General features: G+C 41.4%; 2 protein-coding genes and 1 long non-coding RNA gene across 3 annotated transcripts; 2 read left to right on the top strand and 1 right to left on the bottom strand.

Moving 5' to 3' along the window:
- Positions 1–1,290: 1,290 nt before the first annotated feature.
- LOC114354164 (uncharacterized) lies at positions 1,291–2,113 on the top strand. The gene is made up of 2 exons (XR_003655991.1): positions 1,291–1,375; positions 1,870–2,113. It is a non-coding gene; the product is annotated as an uncharacterized LOC114354164 (long non-coding RNA).
- Positions 2,114–7,548: 5,435 nt separating this feature from the next.
- Positions 7,549–18,358, bottom strand: LOC114354169 (pericentrin-like). The gene is made up of 8 exons (XM_028306428.1): positions 18,278–18,358; positions 17,464–17,587; positions 16,517–16,696; positions 15,537–15,721; positions 14,652–14,781; positions 14,024–14,200; positions 8,698–8,858; positions 7,549–7,702 (listed from the first exon to the last, which is right to left on the bottom strand). Exons 1-8 carry the CDS (start codon positions 18,340–18,342, stop codon positions 7,549–7,551), a joined length of 1,176 nt encoding a protein of 391 aa, XP_028162229.1. The 5' UTR covers positions 18,343–18,358.
- Positions 10,384–13,574, top strand: LOC114354163 (uncharacterized). Its single transcript, XM_028306422.1, has 5 exons — positions 10,384–10,538; positions 10,821–10,935; positions 11,346–11,478; positions 12,149–12,269; positions 13,271–13,574. The coding sequence occupies exons 1-5, from the start codon at positions 10,495–10,497 to the stop codon at positions 13,539–13,541; spliced, it is 684 nt and encodes a 227-aa protein (XP_028162223.1). The 5' UTR covers positions 10,384–10,494; the 3' UTR covers positions 13,542–13,574.
- Positions 18,359–20,254: the final 1,896 nt, after the last annotated feature.

The following is a 20,254-nucleotide window of genomic DNA, read 5'->3' as shown; positions in this document are numbered from 1 at the left end:
ACGCAGTAAGGAACAATCATACTGCATTCATGGGTAGTAAGTATCGAACGAAATCTTAGTTAATCCATAACATAAACAGTTTTTTAATAATTTAAATACAAAATATTAATTAAAATACAAAAACCTCATATCAAAATAAACTTTGAGTTTAGCTCTATAAGCCCTTATAATTTTTTTACAAATATTTGCGTAACTAATTGTAGACACCCCAAAATAAAATTTCAACTTTGATCGCGTTTTTCTCGAAACTGTTCACGTGTTACTTACTGCGTTTATAAATTGTGCGGCAGAGTACCTAAGTATGAAACGCTGCTGCCCGACTGTGAGCCCGAGGCGCCCGATGAAGATGAGACTGCCGCGACCTGTAAGGAGCCAGCATCGGCCTACAGTAGGTGAGTCGCACGAACATTTCAAGCGCTACCTATCGCCCCGTCGCCGGGTATCAACTATCAAGCGCCCGCGCCGCCGCCGCCCGACCGCGGGCCTGACGCGCCCGATGAGGACGAGACCGAGGGGACGGCAGGGACTGACAAGGAGCCAGCGCCGGGCAGGAGGGATGGACTACAACAAGTGAGTCTCATTTGGCAAATAAACTACATAAGTATCTAAGTGTGAAACGCTGCTGCCCGATGAAGAAGCGACTGACGCGACCTATAAGGAGCCAGCATTGTCAGGAGGGATGGCCTACAGTAGGTGAGTAGCATAATACTTCAGGAGGAGGAGAACGAAGGAACTGCAGGGACTGACAAGGAGCCAGCGCCGGGAAGGAGGGATGGACTGCAACCAGTGAGTGTCTTTTGTCTGATTCATTTTTAAGCTCAAGGGTAGTAGTAAGTAAACTTCCGCCTGATTGAGGGCCTGACACGTCCGATGAAGAGGAAACTGAGGGGACTGCGGCGACCGACAAGGAGCAGGCGTCGGGCAAGAGGGACGGGCTACAGCAAGTGAGTTATTTGTATATTTTCGACGCCATTTTTAAGTTTATGGCGGAACATAAACTTCACATCTGCAGATTCTACATCTTGTATGTGACCACAGTAGCAACTTCTGGTTATAGCCCTCGCTAATAAATAACAATAATTTACATTGTATTTAGAGGCCGACTAACAAAAATTTATTGGTGCGGATCACAGACAAAACATCCGGTTCGGCCAGTGAAAATAGGTTTGTCTCCTTTGACCACAGCTAACATGAAAATTTGCTACCGATATGATTTGTTCGAAGTTAGGCCTTGTAACCCATAAGTACAATAAATAATTATGATGTCCACTTGCAGCCCGTGGCGCCTGCGTCGGCCGCACCAGCCTCCAAACCCGCGTCGGAGGACTACAAGCGCGCCGGCCGCGCCAACGGCCTGCAGCGCCGCCCAGCTCAGGTGAGGCACATTGCAGTACAATGAGGGCTATCGTTTTAATACTTAACAGTTGGCACCCCTGGCGATTGACAGGACCTTACTCTACAGTGGCGCCATCTTGACAAGTGCAAATGCGATAGTCCTCCTATGCGATAGTTCTTGTATGAGGCAATTCTTATGCAACAGGGATCATGCTCAAGAAACATGATGCGAATTATAACAAGGCTTTACAATTACGGTCGTCTTTGATGCTTTTTAGAATCCTGTAACGCGGACATACGCTGGAAACGCTTTATTTTTTTTAGCAACATTGCTTCCATTTGCTTCATATTGCTAGATTTGATTAGGAATGTAGTACGTTTTGCCTTCTTTATACGTTAAACCAATTCTTTTGAGAAGATGGTAATGGGAAATCTAGCTTTAAATAGTTGCCTCAATTCAGTATTTGGCTTATCCGTTCCCCTTAGAAAGTAGTGCCGGCAATAATCAGACTCACTTGGACATATTTCCCACAGCATGATATCCAATTGCCCCCCATAAACGTGGTCCCGTGCAAGACGGAATCGTGTCGCTGCGACCTGAAGCAGTGACCAAATAAAACGACGTAGTTTAGAAAATATTGTATTTATTTATTCAACTTTAGAACGTGTTCGTACTATTATTTTAACATAGAGAGCGTTTGTTTATGGCACGAGTGTGATACTTAATTTGTGACTAGAGAGAATGGTGGATAGTGATGATGTCAAATTTCTGTGAAAATACAGCAATAAATGTTTGAGAACGTCCTAATTTGTGTTCATTTTCTTAATATTAAAACTCTAAATTTAGAAGTCAACATAAATCTAGCACTTACTAAAATAATTCAAATCTTTGGTCACGTTGAGTGTAGATTGTAATTCGTTACTAAGGGCACAGTCAAAAAGGTACAGTAGGTCTTTTCGTGTAAATGTACAAAAATACAATACAACTTTTCATTTTTGTGTGAGACTATCATAACTCTTATATCTAAATAAGGCAAAAATATGCAATATGTCACCATTTTCAACATATAAAAATGTGATGAGATACATTTAATTTGTATGTGACCTACTATACCTATTTATACTGTACCAAGTGTTAAATTGTGTTTGTGCCAACGAGTTGAGTAATGGAATCGTTCGTACCACAGCATTCATAATACTTTCGTTTGCTTTGGCTTACACATATTGTCTATCGTTGCGGCCGCCGCCTTTATCCACGAACCCCGTTAAAGCTCAAGTTTTAGGTTTTATATTTATTTGCAAGTCTGTGTGATCAGTCATAGATTCAATGACGAATACAAACATTCGGTTCAGTACATTCTACTAAAAAGTTAACAGAAAACTCGAATTTCACAATTCGAATATATGAATATTTCTAGATCGATGCATCTAAACCGAGTATTTGTATTCGGTGTCACTATTCAGTCACTTAGTAAAAAATACGTTCTAAGTTGAAATTAATTATCACATGTAATATAATTTATGTCAAAATGTTCGTGGATAACGTCAACGGCTTTCCAAGCAAATAAGCCATCTGCACAGCTGATCATGTCTTTATAATAATAAGTGTTTAAGTTTCTATTAAATTAAATAAAGGGTGTAAGAGACGAGCTCATATCACCTAGTGAAAAACAGTGGAGATTTGCGTAATTTTCCACGTTTTCAAATAAATAATGTTAATTCGTTCATTTGTGAAGACCAGCTTCGGTGGGGTGACATATTTGGTACAGTTCACGTGACCAGCTGCGCAGACGCCGTAGAATGTTCGAGTTTTCGATCGAAACTAGTCGTATCGCGGTCCCTTAACTAACTTACGCTAACTTGTACTCTCGCGTCCGACTGCTTAAATACTGTACACGAATGGGGGTGAGCCTTTCAAATAGTAATACAATAAATAATACCACTTTTGTGAGCAAATATGATCCTTGGACCACGAAACCCTAACTATACCTAAACGGAAACCACAGAGTCAATATTTGTCGTTAAGTTTGGAAGAATAAAAACGGCTAATATTTATTTCATATTGCGATCGAATAAATTACAAATTTTAATCATTATTCGATATTGCATCGGGCCCACCCTTGAGCTATCTCTAGCTATGAAATGGCAACGGTGCGGGCGGTCGCGCCCAGTGGACATAATGCTAATATCGTGTCAATAGTTGAGTGAAATTTATTTTAACACTTTAATGTGCTATAAAAATATGTGCAGAATTAACTAGTCAAAAAATATAAGTTTAAAAAGGCTACATGATTGCATTCCATGTACAAAATTTTGGCTAGAGTTTTACGTTTGTATTGTGCATAATTTTATTTCAAATGTTAACAATGCAAGAGAAATCAATGATCATGTCATAGAATTAGACCTCAACTATTGATACGAAAAATAAACTAATCTAACATACAAAGGTACTATAAAATTTCTCATTCAAAAGGTTCTATTCACATTATTTCTGTACAAAAAATAAATTATTGACAAAAATACATCTAACTTTAACTACATCGAGGGGTTCGGTTTTATATTGAATATAAGGCAAGGTCGGACGACACATTAGGGCTAGAATACTAAAATTTACATCTAGGGGCCTTAACATCACATACAGCACTACATGTATCCGGCACAGACATTCAAAAATAAAGAACAAAAAACAAATAGGCGGAGTGGCAACAACCGTAAAAAACAAAAACATGGAATTGGGTACTCCGACTTAAATTTAACCTTAATTCGAACTAATAAATAAATTAAGTAACACAATTAACTAATATACTCAATTTTGGCACTATGCTAATACTATCTAACGGCCAATCGTCAGGAAATGCATGAATCGAACGAAATGCAATCAGAATCATTCTCGCGTCGCGGCGCATCATACATCGATATCAAAAGGCTCTGTGTACATGGAGCTTACAATATAATAATCATTCAAAATAAAGTTCATACCAAAATTTGTGATCATAAACGAGTAGTCTCGCGTGATAAAAGGAAATAATCTATGAAACTCAGAAAATTGAGATTCATCGAGTCTGATTCCGTACAGCTAGCTACTCTGTTAGTAAACGTAGTTCTCTCTCTGGATAATGGAAACACATAATTAAAAGTGAGTCTCTCTAAAGGTTACCTTACGTGATTATTGAAATCCTGTTTCAAATATTCATGAGTTTCGCCTTTATTTTCTTTAACTAAAAGAAAAAGCGATGAACTGTTAGCAACGAATTCCGGAACCAGACTCGTTACCAGTAGTCATGCCATGCCGCGGTCACGTGACGTGCGCGTGACGTCACGGCGCGTCGCGCGAGGCGTCCACGGCGCGGTTGAGGCAGCGGCTGACGAGCTCCAGCTTGCTGAGGTAGGCCGCCGCCGCCTCGCCGCGCGGGGAACTGAAATAAATTGAGGCATTTAATAAAGAGAACGTTTGAAAGAGATCTAACGTATAATGTGCATTCGAAAAATGTACTCTTTTTTATACCAATGTAAGGGCTGAAGAGTTTGTTTCTATAAAATAAGTATGAAAAAGTGCTCAGTTTCATCATCATTATCATATCAGCCACAGGACTTCATTGCTGAACAAAAAAAAGCCTTCCCCAAAAAGTATTTAAGTATGTTTATATCCGTTGTCTAGTACCCATAGTACAAGCTAGCAAGCTAGCGGCGCAATGTAAAATGTCCAAGGATATTTGTTTGTTTGTTAAACTAATAATTTACATATCGCCCGGTTCCAGCATCCAGCGCCTTCCTGCTACCTTTATGAGGTCGTCGGTCCACCTTTTGGGTGGACGTCTCACGCTGCGTTTTTCGGTACGTGGCCTCCAGTTTATGGAAATAATACTGTTACAAACTTATGCAGGATATCATACTGTACTGACCTTAGTATAAAGGGATCGTTGTGTGACGAGTTGACGTTGTACGGCGATCTTCTAACGAAGTCATCCACTGAAATACAAATAATTGAGCGTTCATTAACTACTTCTAACATTCACTTACTTAACTTTGATCATGTGTGCTTAAAAAATCTAAGTGGGAACGTGTTAGCAACAGGAGGACCTTCTAAATGGGATATTTGTATTTAAGGGATAAGGAACAGGTTGATCAAAATAGTTTTTCGATAGAAAATTCCACAATCTTTCGTCAATATTCTAAATTACTATTATTCTTTAAAAGTATAAGCACAGAATAATAATAAGTACTACGTACAGAAGTTTTACTTCGCGAAAGTATTTAAAAAAATGTATGCTCAATGTCATTAACAATATGGTGTAATTTAGCCTGTCTCAAGAGTCAAGCACCATTTTGTTGACAAACGTCAGTGATCGGCACTGCGCCGAAGCTATAGGGCTGACTTCGGTAAAATGATGTGACGTGAGGTGCCAAACTGCGGAAAATGGCGGAGGAAATACCTACATGATTTAGCATGAATTATCATGAATAATATTAACTACTTATTTACCTCTCAGTGTCTTGAGGCAACTTAAAAAAGTACATTCTGTTTTTATTATTATTTAGGCAGTTAAATACTGCACAGTATTTAGTACACCATTTTCTTTATTTTCTTCCATCATACATCATACACAAGAATACGCGTGCGTGAGTCAATTTTCGCTCGTATGTGAGGCCTTGTCGAATAGTATCCTGTAGGTGGGCCATCGTGCGTGTTTTGTTTTCGATGTAAACTCGCGGAGATGAACAGGCCTGGTATAAGTCTGATTCTCCACCCAAAGTATTTTCATCTTGTCTCTTACATACTTCATCAAACAAAACTATACACAATATTATTAGACGTGTGTCTACTGACTGTTGGGAGAGGCGGGCAGGTGTAGCCGCAAGTCTCGCCGCAGCGCGGGCCGGGGTGCAAGCGGGCGCGGCGCGGGCGACGCCGACGCGTTGTGGCTGCTAGGACGGTACATAGAAGGCTTTAGTGGGACGGACTTGTACTAGTTGTTATTGCATTTTGGTAGACATGGGTATTATTTAACTTGTGGCTGTTAGGAGGGTACATAGAAGGCTTTAGTGGGACGGACTTGTACTAGTTGTTAAAACATTTGGTAGACATGGGTTATCTAATACGGTTTGGAGAACAAACATAGGTATTATACTTTAGTAAAAGATTGATAAGGGATTTCTTCATTATGATAAGAACTAGCGTTTATTCGCAAGTAAGGCAAAGACATGCTAGTAACCGATACACTTGTTTAACAATTCTTTGCACGTCACCATCTGTCATTGCGGTACGTAAATGTCCGTTAGTGGCCAAGACAGTGGCGCCAACTGGTGTCCACTGAAATGGCAGATACTATTTCGACTCACGATGGGCGCAAAAGTGAAGAAGAAGGTTTTGTACACTACACTGGACAACAAAAACCTACTGAAGCTTCACCCAAGAGCGGGTGTACTTATCGCACATGGTATTCTTGTTAGCGTAGAGCTGACGTGCGCAAGTCAATGTTGTGTACGCTACAATGGACAAACAAACTTGAGTTTATTGCCACTTTACACAAGGGTGAATATTGTGTACGCACGTGGTGTTCCTGTTAGCGTAGAGATGACGTGCGCAAGAGTCAATGTTATGTACGCTACACCGGACTAGCAAACTTGAACCTACTGACATTTACACAAGGGTGAATATTGCATACGTACGTGGTGTTCCTGTTAACGTAGAGGTGACGTGCGCAAGAGTCAATGTTGTGTACGCTACACTGTAGGCCTAGGATGCGCACCGTGATAAGCGGTTATCACGCCATTTTATCTATTTTGCCCATACATTTTAAGTTAATATTAAAGTGAAAAATGAAAGCTGATTATGGCACATAGAAGATACTTAGTGACCTGAGGTGGTGGGAGCCTGATGACCTGTAATACAGGTATACTAAATACCTAGCATAGGCATCAGACTCACACAAGAATGAGCATCAAACGTATCTTATACATTCACTATGTAATTCTGTTCGATTTTTTTGTGTGAGTAAAATAAAGATTTATTTATTTATTTATTTTGACGTTGATAAGAGTATAGCACGGCGCGCATCCTAGCCCATCTAGACTAGCAAACTTGAACCTACTGACACTTTACACAAAGGTGAATATTTCATACACACGTGGTGTTCCTGTTAGTGTAGAGGTGACGTGCGCAAGATTCAATTTTGTGTACGCTACATTGGACTAGCAAACTTGAACCTATTGCTACTTAACATAAGGGTGAATATTGTATACGCACGTGGTATTCCTAGCGGAGTCTGGATGTCGGAGCACGGCAGCGGAGGCGGCGCGCGCGTGCGAGCGGCGCCGCACCAGGAACGCCATGCGAAGAGTCACCACCACCGCCAGCGCCGCACACCTGCAGAGACAGCGACATTAATAACAAACAAATAAGAATAAGAAAAACTTTATTTGACACAAAAGAAAACAAAAAAAAACAGAACAAAGGGACTTAAAACTATACACGCATATTTTGTGCCAAAAAGGCGCCCGCTCAGCATTAATCGAGCCACGCGTGCCCCGACGCTGGTTTTCAGCGGGTGCCTCTCCAACCAACATTTTAAATACAAAAAAGGAAAACATTATACAAGACATTGACAAGAGGGCGCCACTATTTGCCACCAATTTTTGCCATGTTGAGAAAATCTAAGACAATGTCTGATCAAATATTATCTTTAATAGGTTCAAATAAGTTATTATTTGCAAACGTAAGGCGCGGGTCAGAACCTCCTAAAGGAGGGCTACCCTTTTTTATTTTTGACGTTCATAAGTGCCACAATATACTGGTTTAAGGCCTGATTTTTCAATGACCGGATAACTTTTAACTGAAGAATAAAATTTTAAATCAGGCCTAAATTGAATAAAATATTTTTGATTGGATGTCTCAATATAGGTTTATGGAAAGAAGCGGCCGGAGACATGTCAGTACCGCGAGAACAAGGGACGGATCTAGTGGGACCGCTATGCGGGTCCTCGCCAACAAGGTCGGAATCTATGAAATTGTTCGCTCCACTTTTCATCAAGATATTAAAAAAAATATGAGACTTACGGTATTGAAATTAGGAATATTATATTCTGCAACTAGTTTAGTTTCATAATTACAAGAGAATTTTACACTTCATTTGCAATTTTATTGTTTTTTTGTCGTAAACCGTGATTTAGTATTGGCTTTGCCAAAACAACAATAGATGCCACCAGTATTGAGAACTGACTTTTGACTTGGCAACAATAGGTGCCTCCCGTAGGTAAGAGGTTAATGTCAAGCTGACCTCGGTGGCTAGGGTGAACGGGTGGTGGTTCCTCGGACAATGCTTTTTGCGGGGGGTATTGCCTGACCGATGTGAGGGGACTTACTTGAACCGCTTGAGGCCGGGGCTGGGCCGGGGCTCGGGCAGGCGCAGCGAGCGCTCCAGCTCGGCGTAGCCCGCCAGCACTCGCTGCAGGTAGCGCTTCTGCCACACCAGCGCCTTGCGGCAGCTCTCCAGACGCACGCAGCGCCCGTGCAGGTAGCGGACCTAACGAAATGGCGAAGTTGAAAAAATACTGCAGGCTTGACGCTTAATTAATCCTTCAAGCTCCGCGAATCTAGACACAATAGATAATCAATTGTTATGACATTAATTAATGCCGTCCTGGGACTCAATCGGTTAACACGTTGACTGCCAAAGTAAATTTACTAATTCGCCAAAATTGAATTTTTTGCTAATCGATGTGTAATGGCTTGAAATGAATAGTTATTGTTAAAAAATATTTTTTTACTATTTATATTGACATATTATACCCATAAAAAAAACTGTCAGCCACCCGTGCCTGACGCGGCCCGAATGGTATAAATTTCAGTCACAGCGCCATGTCAAGCATTTTGTCAGGCACAACAAAATCACGTTTCTGCGTTTTGGCGGGAACTACCGTGTCGCATCGCTTTCCTCGCTTTAGCCCTCGTGAATACTATCGCTCTGTCCGGTTGCTGTCGGTCAACTGTCAAATTTCGGTCGTGTAAAGTCGAGAAAGACAGCAAGTTATAACTTACTCTCTTCAAAGCCCTAATCAGCCTAATTTTTGTCTGTAATGTTTCAATTTTTTACACAAATAATAATTTATTCCGAAATATATCGTAAACTTGTGATTTTATTAAGAATTTCAAATATTTGTCGTGTTTTTACTAAAATTTTCATTCAAACCTGTGTTAATTTTTATTTAGGTACAAGAGTTGCAGGCCATGCTGAACATACTTTGTTGGGGGCCACGTCAGTCATTTAAAATAGGAAGTAACGCATTAAACGTGCCAGGCGGCCTACTGCGGTCGTTTGATTTAGATGCTTCAGTGTCAGGCTCCAGTGACTGACATGGCCCGAATAGGTTGCATGTTTGTCAGTCACCGGTGACTGTCATGGCAGCCTACGTGTTAAGTAAATCATGGCCAATAAGTAAGGCATTGCCTAGCTCGCATAAATATTTATAACTATGTATTTTGAAAACCTGTAAACCTTTGAAAAAGAGGCTGACAATAGTGTCTGAGTTTCTTGCGCTGCTTCTTCTCAGCACTGGCCCATTTATTGTCCTGAAGCAGTGGTAGGGTTAATACTGGGGCGTGTAAAAGTGCTTTTTTAAAGCCTACTTACAGAAATAAATGAGTTTTATAGAGTTTTATGGAGCGGTGCGGGAGAGAGGGACATAACGTTAAAAACACGCACCTGCAACACCGCACAGTTACTACAGAGTCCACGCATGGAATACGGCGGGGCAACCGCGGCTATCAAACTTTGTATGTGTGTATATGGTGCATCACACACTGATCGCGGCACACATTGCCAGATGATAAACATAAGATGTTTAAAGCTTTAAATCAAACACGAAATCGTTACCACCAGTCTATGCTACCAGTGTAATCGCACCCTTATACGATATAAATAATATGATTCTTACATGATATAAAAACTCTATTGAAACAATAAAAGTCGACCTTTGAATAAAATGAAATTTAAAAATCGAAGCAACTGACAATGCCATTGCATGACAGTCAGTNACAGTCGCCGCGAATTCTCACCCGATGTGCCAGAAGAGCCGGCATATTTTCGCGTAATTTTATTTTTACATTATTCAACAGTCCCGCAGCCTAATATGGTGATATAGCGATTTAACAGAGCGACCATGGATCCACCCAGTAGCGATGTGCCCAAACTGCCCGATATGGTGTAAGTATAGTCTACATGCAAGTAAACATTTTAATAAATAATAATAATAAATATCCTTAGACATGGCACATGGCCTTTTAAAACACTGTGCGAACCACAGCGAGTTTTAACCAAAAAATGGTCTTCATAAAACACTGGCTCAATATCGGATATCGAAGATTAGTTTGAACAGCGCACGCGGGTACCCGCTAAGTGCAGCCGCGCGAGTTTTAGCGGAGGCCCTAAGAAAAATAGGTTTGCCGTTTTGTTGAACGTTTTATTTATTAAATGATATCGTTTCAGCATGTGCGGTGACCACCCGTCGTTCACCAAGACCGAGCTGAACGCGAAGGAGGCGAAGGCGGAGGACAAACTCAAGGAGAAGGCACCCATGTCTTACGCGAGGATATCGCCCACGGTACGCTAACAATTATATTTGTTTTGTTATCGTCAAGTAAACGGTTGAAGGTGGGTTAATTTTCGAGCATACGGAGTTGCAAGAACGGCTACTATCTTCAGCTCCCTTCGACCTTCAGCCTGATCATCTCTTTCCTTCAGGTGAGATGCAGGTTAGCTTGTTCGATACAGATAAAAAACCATCTGTAAATTTGATGGCTACATTTCGACTATCGATTCACCACATGCTTTAACGGTCCATTGGTGTAATGGCGGAGTTTTTAAAAATGCTTCCTTTCAATATTGACCCACTTATTTATTAAAAAGAAAAACTTTGTCGACTCCGGACTTTTATGATTCATTCTGAAGGTGGCCCATTGTTTATTGTTCATTATGCATTTCCAAGCTGTTAATTGCACGTGTTGGTTGCAGACGTCTCGCACGGAGCGCGCGGCGTCGGAGCACGCCCTGCGCGCGCTGCAAGCTCGGCACCGCGTGCGTTCCGTGGAAGCTGTCACGAGGCCCGCGCCCGACGCCAGCGCACCCAACAGGGCTCTAGTGCAAGGTAAGCCCTTCATCATATTAGGTTGAACGTTAGCAATATTACAGCTATTTCAACTATCCAGAGGTGGAATTGTGTAAAGCAATCGTTATCATTTGACAGTTCGTAACGTACTATTATTCTGTCAAACGCTTTAACTGACTTTATCGTACGTTAACGTCCACCTTCAAATCTGGTCAACTGCTTTCCCATGCCAGTAAATGTTTACTTTTAGTGAGAAAAAACATTGTAAGTTTTGAAATTTTCGTAATCATCTTCAGCTTTTAAGTTTAGTATCTAAACTGTGTCATTTTTTGCTACTATAACTTGGGTCTTTTTGAAATAAAATAACCAAATTATGGTAAGTTTACAAATCTTGGTAATTCTTTTTAATTTACTTTTTTTTTCTTATTTCTGATCATTTTTATCGAAAAATAAGCGAGTCTCAGTTGAAGAGTGATGCGGTCTTTAGGATCAAATCTAGCCCTACCCCATGATCACAAATTTCGTCTTTACAATCAGCCAGCTGATGACAAAGGTGACTGAGTTTCTTCCGCCACTTCTTCTCATCACCAGCTCATATGTTGTCCCGAAGTGGTGGTAGGGCGAGCTATATTTGGGACGTGTATAAGTGCCCTAGAAAGGGCCTATGCACTGAATAAATTATTTGAATTTGAATTGTTTCGTGTCGCAGCGGCACTGGGCAGCTTCCGCTGGCCGCCGTACCTGCTGTGCGTGTGGGTGGTGGTGCTGGTGCTGACGCACGCGCTGCACTGCCTCGTCGGCGTGCTGGAGCGAGCGCTGCCCAGCTTCAAGTGAGTTCAACATATTCTAAGGCCTCAGCCTCGAACTTAGCGGGCAGCGGGGCGGCGGCGGCGGCGGCGCGGGAGCGGCAGGATCTTATGCGTAAAATCAAATAGACCGGTTCTCGAAAACAGCGGCGCGGCAGCGGGGCGGCAGCGGGCAACGAGCGGGCAGCGGCGCGGGTGCGGGCAACGAGCGGGCAGCGCACTCCTTCTTTTGCCCACAATAAATCGAGCGTTAGGAATAAATTTGAATCGAAATAAAATTGTCGCCGTTGTTCAGACGTTTCGTTTGCGAATAAAAACAAATATCTCGATTCTCGACAACATAACCCCGAACACAACATTTCGCCGCTAAAGCGCCGCGCGAGCTGCATGCTTGTTTCGAGAACGGGTCTGCGTTGCCCGCCCCGCTCCCGCGCCGCCGCCGCTCCCGCCCCGCTGCCCGCTAAGTTCGAGGCTGAGGCCTAAGGGCTCTCCCCACGGCGACTACGAAACGCGCGGCAGCATCGCTACTAACGCGCGTTAGTCGCATTTGCAACGCACTACAGAAGTGAAGCCAACGCGCTACTAACGCGCTACAGCAACAAAAAGTCGCCGTGGGCGAGGGCCCTAAGATCTACTATTTGTGGAAGAAGGTTGAAATCTGCCTAAGGATGACTTCGATCAGGTATAACTGCGAGGTACAACCATGGATCATGGGAAGGTGAAGATTTCCTCGAAGATGCTACGCATGCTACCTTCGGCATTTTTCAACTGCTGCCTTTTATTAAATTTTTGTAATTACTTTTGTTCTATCCTAGATCACAGTATTGTTTCGGATTCTATCCATGAAACAAGTTCTACTCTTACAAAATGTAATGGAGTTCCTTGAGCCACTTCAATGGCTATTCCAAAGTGATGGAGCAAGTTATATTTTGGACGCGTACCTCGAAAAAAGTCTACAATCTTTTAACACAAATCACATGTTTTGTGCCGCCTCGAACCTAACAAAACTTTCATCCCTTTCCCAGGAAGCTCTGCCAATACTTCCGCTCATGGACCGAAGAATCCTGGAAGACAGAGACGGAGCTAAACCACCGCGTGTACCCTCTCGCTCTGGCCAGCGTCACCGGTACATTGTACTGCCTGTACTGCGTCATGTACGCGTTGCATTCCGTCACTCTGTGGGCCATAGAACCTTTATGCCCTGAGGACCGCGAGAGGACCAGCTCCACCGACGTCAAAGTGACCAACTACATCGACGAGGTGCCCAGCAAAACAAATTCTAACATGAAACATTGATCTTTTGGTAGTCTAAAATGATTTTGTTGTTTTTGAGCTTTGCTAAATTGATTGTTATTTATTATTTATTTGAATAAAATACTGTTATACACATTTTATTAGTTTATTTCTTTTGTAACAGCTAACGTGGCCTAAGAGTTAGGAGAAGTCTAGCTTTTTTCCTTATTTAGACGGAATAAATAACTATTCAAATTATTATACCTATCAGTTGTAAAAATTACTTGTATTTGAAATTATTCTTTATTCTAATCGAATATAATAGAAATTTATCCTTGGAAACATACAGGAACTCTACCTATCTCTCTACTAGCGAAGCATTTGATGAAATATACCACAAGCCTATGCCCTAATAATTATCAATCAAGTAAAAAGTACACACAAAACGGCCTATCCGTCGCATGCATTAACCCGTTCACCTCGATATCAAAGCCCCCATTATTATACACCCGCCCGTCACACTGTACATAGTTGTTGCGACTCACGGCCTGGTCCCGCTCGTCTGGTTGTTGTTGTTGCTGCAACTGCTGTTGTTGTTGCAGCTTGGCTTGCAACATGTCCCGCTCGGCGCGGACGGCCTGTAGTTGCGGCGCGTCGGCGAGGCACTTCTTGAGCGCGGCGATTTCTCGAGATAGTTCGCTCTTGTGGGTTTCTATCTCAGTCTGTAAAGATTTCGTCAAGTTACATTATGGGTTAAAGAAAAAAGTGTAGTATGGAAATGAACAAACAGGTTGATGGATGACATTGTTTCATCTCAGCACTGGGCCATGTATCGTCCCGAAGCAGTGGTAGGATTTATACTGGGACGTGTAAAAAGTGCTTTTTTAAAGCCTATTTGCATAAAAAAACGAGTTTTATGCGTTTTTTTATGAGTTTTGGCCTGAAAAGTAGCTGAGTAAAAATACCAACACAACTAAACGATAAAAAAACGATCATGAATTTAATAATTTGATCGTATGACATATAACCCGCTTATTTGAAGTCTACAAAGAAACATTGCATTGTTTAAAGTGAACGTAAAAAACATATTTTTTACCAATTGGTATGAACCAACTCAGTGAAAAAGTGCTCGTTAAAAGCCAATGGCAATAAATTCTAATTTTATGAACTTACCAGTGTATCGGCCATCGGTCGCTGTTTGGCCGAAGCCATCAACTTCTTCTCCAGCTCAGTAATTGTGTCACTCTGGATGTTGAGCAGTTCTTTTGCCCGTAATAACTCGACGCTCGCTTCATGTTTTAACCTGTAAAGAAACAATTATTTAAAAATGTTAGTGTAAAAATATTTTGCAGTTAGAGCTACATGTTGATACTTCATCAATGAGTATTTTGATATGGGTTTCGATGATTCCTTTTAAGTGCGTTTGAATTGGCATACGAACCTAAACATCCTCTTCATCATCATCATGCTAAGGCTTTTAGGAAAACAGAGCACGCGGAGAAAGTCTTGTGCACTTTGAATGTTTGTTAATGAGGCGTTCGTATTTGCCCTCACCAGTTCTCGCCACTGTTGAGTGAGGTTCTGTCATTCACTTGTGGCTGAGACAGAGGCGCCACTAAAGAGTATGCTCCTGTCACTCGCTTGTAGTTAAGACAGTGGCACCACTGGAAAGTAAGGTCCTGTCATTCGCCAGCGGCGCTAACTGGTTAGCACACATAACCCTTTATTGTGATATTGTAGCAGGGTTCATGTTACGGGTTTAATAAGTAAAAAGAACTCATAAAACTCATTAAAATTGTTGTAAGTAGGCTTTTAAAAAATAGTTTTACACGTCCCAGTAATAACTCTACAGTGACAATAAATGGGTGAGTGCTGAGAAGAAGCAGCGTAAGAAATTAATTGTCAGCTTTGATCAAAATAATTGCTTCAAGAACAAATGTTGAAAGAACATTTACAAATACTTACAAATACAAAAATCTTTATTGTGAATCATAGGTGAAATGGTGACATGATACAGTGGGTAGTATCACTGTTTCGCTCAAAGATCTCGAGGCATACCTCTTAGCATCAGCCAGCTCGTTCTTGACGGCGGTGGCGTGTTCGCGCGCGGCGTCCAGCTCCTTGTTCCCGCGCGCGCGCACGTGCTCCAGCGACGCGCGCGCGTCGGCCGCGCGCCCGCGCTCTAGTTCCAGCTTAGATTTGAGCACAGAGATCTCGCCGCGAAGCCGCTCGTTGTTGTCCAGCTGGGGATTATAATAAGAGTTTAAAATGTACAACGTCATTTATTAAAGCCTGGTCCGTGAGCACGTAGAGTCCCGTCCAATGACCCCAAGCTGCCCATCCTTGTCGCTCGCACGTAATTATGTTGCTGTCGCGCTCGCACACTCACTGCGGGCACCCGTCGCACAGTCGCGACAGCAATATAATTGAGCGATAAGGATGGGTAGCTTGGGGTCATTGGACGGGATTCTACGTGCTCACGGAACTTATTAGGTGAAACGTATATCACATTCGGTGATTATGCATCCAGGGAATAGAGCAATGTAGTATGACCACAGGTGATATGGAATTCATGGCGTAACAAAGAATTCTAACTTCAAAGTATACCAAGAATCGAATGGACTTATAAGCATCCTTGTTTGCTTATCTAATTATATTCTTCATTATTTTTTGAAAAATGTTTCTACTCCGAAGTAAAGTTACTTTTATCTTATACACTTTTAAATCCTTTGTTAAAAAGCGAAGATAAAATAGCCGTAATTTTGACTGCAAACAGCAATTACGAGTACATTTAATGCACCAATACCAAACTGAGTTTGTTCCGGCGTTTCTTCACAGCACTTGCCATATGTTTGTCTCGAAGCGCTGGTAGGGCCCAAAAGATAAGGAGACATGTAAAGTGCCCCATAAGGGCTACCTTTCCTTTTTTTAATATTTACTATATTTTGACGTTCATAAGTGCCACTTGTGGTCTAAATTGAATAAATATTTTTGATTTTAACTGTATCTGATCAAAAATAAATGAACATAATACACACCTCATGCTGTAGCTGTGCCTTGACCGCGTCATCCCCACCAGCATCGTTGGCCAACAACTGTCGCTCCAGATGAGCCACCCTCGTCCGCGCGTGTTGCAGCTGCTGCTGTAGATCCACTTCGGACTGCATCGCGCTTTCCAGCCGCTTCTTGAGGATCTGGATCATGTTGGAGTCTTGGTTCTGGGAAGAAAATACATAATTAGAAGAGTATAAGATTTTAAACTTTCGCGTTCTATTTCAATTAAAATAGTAAGATACGGGTCTTAACGCGACGTTTATTAATGAGCTACATTATGTACTCATGGCTTGACGTTTCGTCTGCGACGTTGCAGCCGTGGTCACAAGCAGACTTGTACATAATGTAACTCATTAATAAACGTCGCGTTAAGACCCGTGTCTTACTATTTTAATTAGAAAAGTAGTTCATTAGTAAAATTGTGTCAATTCGAAATGTGTAACGAAGAGGGGTAGCTATAGTAGATAACACAGAGTCGTTCAGGAGAGTGCAAGGAAGAGGTGCACCAAACTAAGGAACGGGTGGTTTAAGGCGGCCCTTTTCAAGGCTTGGGAGCCTGCGGTGGTTGCCGGTTAATTTAAAGTACTAAATTAACCGGTACCCGAGCGTTGGACGACACAATCTTATACCATTTGAAATAAAGACGTGTCGCGAACTTTTTGGCCAGTTTGGATGTCGCGAAGTATTTGTCGCTGCTTAGATACGATTGAACTATCTGCATACATATTTTTGAACGTCCTGATAGCTCATATAAAATTGAGAATAGCTCTATATTGACTACTTTGGGTGCCTTAAACAATGTGCTTACTTTGACTGGTTACATTAATATGAAATATTTAATATCAGATCATTTTGGCTATCTTAGACGCTTCGATCTATCTGACGCTGACTATACAAAACAGTAATACAATAGCATGGTCTGTCATCCGACCTGCAAACTCTCGGCGGTTTCCTTGTGCGTGTGTAACAGTAGTTGCAGGCGGCCCACGTTGTCGCGCTCGGCCTCGTAGCGCAGCTTGCTCGTCTGCCAGTCGTTGGACAGCTTGTCGCGGATCCTGCGATAATATCATCACGAATTATTACATAAACACAATACTGTGTGAGGAACACATACATAGCACCATCTAAAGCCCGACTGTGCGACTGGCACCCGCAGTGAGTGTGCGAGCGCGATCGCAACATAATTACGCGCGAGCGATAAGGATGGGTAGCTTGGGGTCATTGGACAAAATTCTACGTGCTCACGGACCAGACTTTAGTGGCAAACTTAGACAGTGCATCTGCTGTTGCCATCAAAGGCTTCAAAGAGTTCACAAAGGGCGATCTTATTTTCATTGAAACACAAGATTAAAGAATATATTTATTCACCGAGACAAGGGGGGCGTAGTGTAAGTTTACGTCAAACGCATTCGATATTATTGCGTTAAAAAAAAATGAAGTTTTTATTTCTTGGCAGTTTCCGTTAGAGGCGCTGTACAACCCGTCATACATTTAATGTCACTTTTTTAACAGTCGATATCGAATGCGTTTGACGTAAACTCAAAGTACGCCCCAAGGTAATTAATTTGAACATCGTTATTATATTGATCATCATAATCTGAACTACGTTTGCAAGGACGTACGTGACTATGAATACAGTGATGAAAATGAACCACCCGCAGTGCTGGCTCAGCCGTTCCGACAAGACGAGTGTTGTAAACTAGCACTTATGCCACAGCCATAGAGTTCAGCTTGCCACAGCCTACCTGTTGAGCTCTGCGATGAGCGCGTCCTTGTCCCGCAGCCGCAGCTCGAGGTTGTTGACCTGCATCTGCAGTTTGTTGTCCGTCCGCAGTCGGTGGAGCCGCTCCGACGAGTGTTGTAGACTAAAGCCTGGTCCGTGAGCACGTAGAATTTTGTCCAATGACCCCAAGCTACCCATCCTTATTGCTCGCACGTAATTATATTGCTGTCGCGACTGTGCGACGGGCGCCCGCAGTAAGCCTGCGAGCGCGACAGCAACATACAGCCTTGGCCAAAAGTATTGAGCACCCATGTTATTTATTAATTTTGAAGGAATTATACATGTGTCTGAATCAAAACAGTTTTTAACAGTTTTATATTGTTTATTTACAACAAAAAAATAATACTTTGTTGGACCACCCTTCGCCTTAATTACTGCAGAAATTCTTTTTGGTAAAGATTGTACTAATTTATTACAATCGTCACATGTTAAAGCGTTCCACTCTTCTCGCAAGCGATGTTTTAGGTCTTCTTTTGTTATTATTGAATGGCGCCGGACCTTGCGCTTCAATAGACCACACAAATGCTCGATGAGGTTCAGGTCTGGTGACTGGGCAGGCCATTCAAGCAGCTCGATGNATTCTGTGACTTAGGCATATAACAGGTATGGTGAAGTTAGAAATTTGATATCATCATTTTAATTTTCATACAAAATATTTTTTTTAAAATCCGGTTTGTATGAAAATTAAAATGAAGATATCAATTTTCTGACTTCACCATACCATTTATATGCGCATGTTAATAGCGCATGGGCTAGTGTCGGCTTATACAGGGTGGAAACGATAAGTGATCTCACTCGATTATTTCTAAACTATACAAGATATCCAAAAACCGGTTACTGATCCTGAAAGTGCTTTACGAGCTCTATCTAACGGTATCAATAATAGGTTACCAAATAAACTGGATCTATCCGAAAATTCAATGTTTCCGGCTTCCATACATTTAGTAAAAACCACATAATATTAAAAACTATACAAGATATCCAAAAACCGGTTACTGATCCTGAAAGTGCTTCACGAGCTCTATCCAACGGTACCAATAATAGGTATCAAAATAAACTGGATCTATCCGAAAATTCAATGTTTCCAGCTTCCATACATTTAGTACTGCCACAGTCATGGCACTCATGTCTTGATAGTATTATAGCAAGTAAAGCCTAAAGCAATGTTTTTTTATGAATAATTTTAAATAAGAATGCAATTTGGAGTTCAATTTAAGTGTTTATTATTGAATAAAAAAAATTAACACTTCTAATATTGTGTGGCTGGCATACATTTAGTATGGAACCTGAAAACATTTAATTTTTGGATAGATCCAGTTAATTTTGTAACCTATTACTGATACCGTTTGAAAGAGCTTGTGAAGCACTTTCAGGATCAATAACCAGTTTTTCGATATCTTGTATAGTTTAGAAATAATCGAGTGAGATCACTTATCGTTTCCACCCTGTATACCCATTTACCTAACACCCTGTAGAATGACATTTGCCGCTACAAAATTATTTTAATCCATGTGGATTAGATACTTGCTATAACTATAGCTACTTCGGATCAGGGACTAGCTATAAATTAAACAAAATATCAGTTTTATCGGAATTAATTAATTGTCGGATCGAGTCACACGAATTCACACGATATTATTCGATGACTGCGATTGCAGTACGATGATACGATTATTTTTACGTTGCGGCAATCACAAAAATTCGCTAAAATGACACTAATGACGTTTACTTTTTGTATAAAGTTCTCTAATCCATATTATCTGTGTCTGTGATAAAGTTAGTGTCTGATGCACAGAGCAAAGTAATACAAATTTTTGAACCTAATAATCGGGGCTCTGGTGTTAGAATCCTTGTACTAAACCTACGTAACGCACACATACACACAGTTCACGCACACATAGGTACTCATAAACTTCAAGGAATTATTGTTTTTATGATG

This window comes from Ostrinia furnacalis, unplaced genomic scaffold, assembly GCF_004193835.3.
Source record: "Ostrinia furnacalis isolate ACB-3 unplaced genomic scaffold, ASM419383v2 OfSCF1928, whole genome shotgun sequence".
Classification (NCBI taxonomy): domain Eukaryota; kingdom Metazoa; phylum Arthropoda; class Insecta; order Lepidoptera; family Crambidae; genus Ostrinia; species Ostrinia furnacalis.
This window is presented reverse-complemented; position numbering and strand designations above follow the sequence as displayed.

Coding starts and splice junctions, on each gene's coding strand:
- LOC114354169 (XM_028306428.1), bottom strand. CDS start 18,342: ATGCAGGTCAACAACCTCGAGCTGCGGCTGCGGGACAAGGACGCGCTC. Junction 16,697..17,463: donor AAACCGCCGAGAGTTTGCAG/GTCGGATGACAG, acceptor TTTTCTTCCCAG/AACCAAGACTCCAACATGAT. Junction 14,782..15,536: donor GAGCTGGCTGATGCTAAGAG/GTATGCCTCGAG, acceptor GTTTCTTTACAG/GTTAAAACATGAAGCGAGCG.
- LOC114354163 (XM_028306422.1), top strand. CDS start 10,495: ATGGATCCACCCAGTAGCGATGTGCCCAAACTGCCCGATATGGT. Junction 10,539..10,820: donor CCCAAACTGCCCGATATGGT/GTAAGTATAGTC, acceptor ATATCGTTTCAG/CATGTGCGGTGACCACCCGT. Junction 12,270..13,270: donor CGAGCGCTGCCCAGCTTCAA/GTGAGTTCAACA, acceptor TCCCTTTCCCAG/GAAGCTCTGCCAATACTTCC.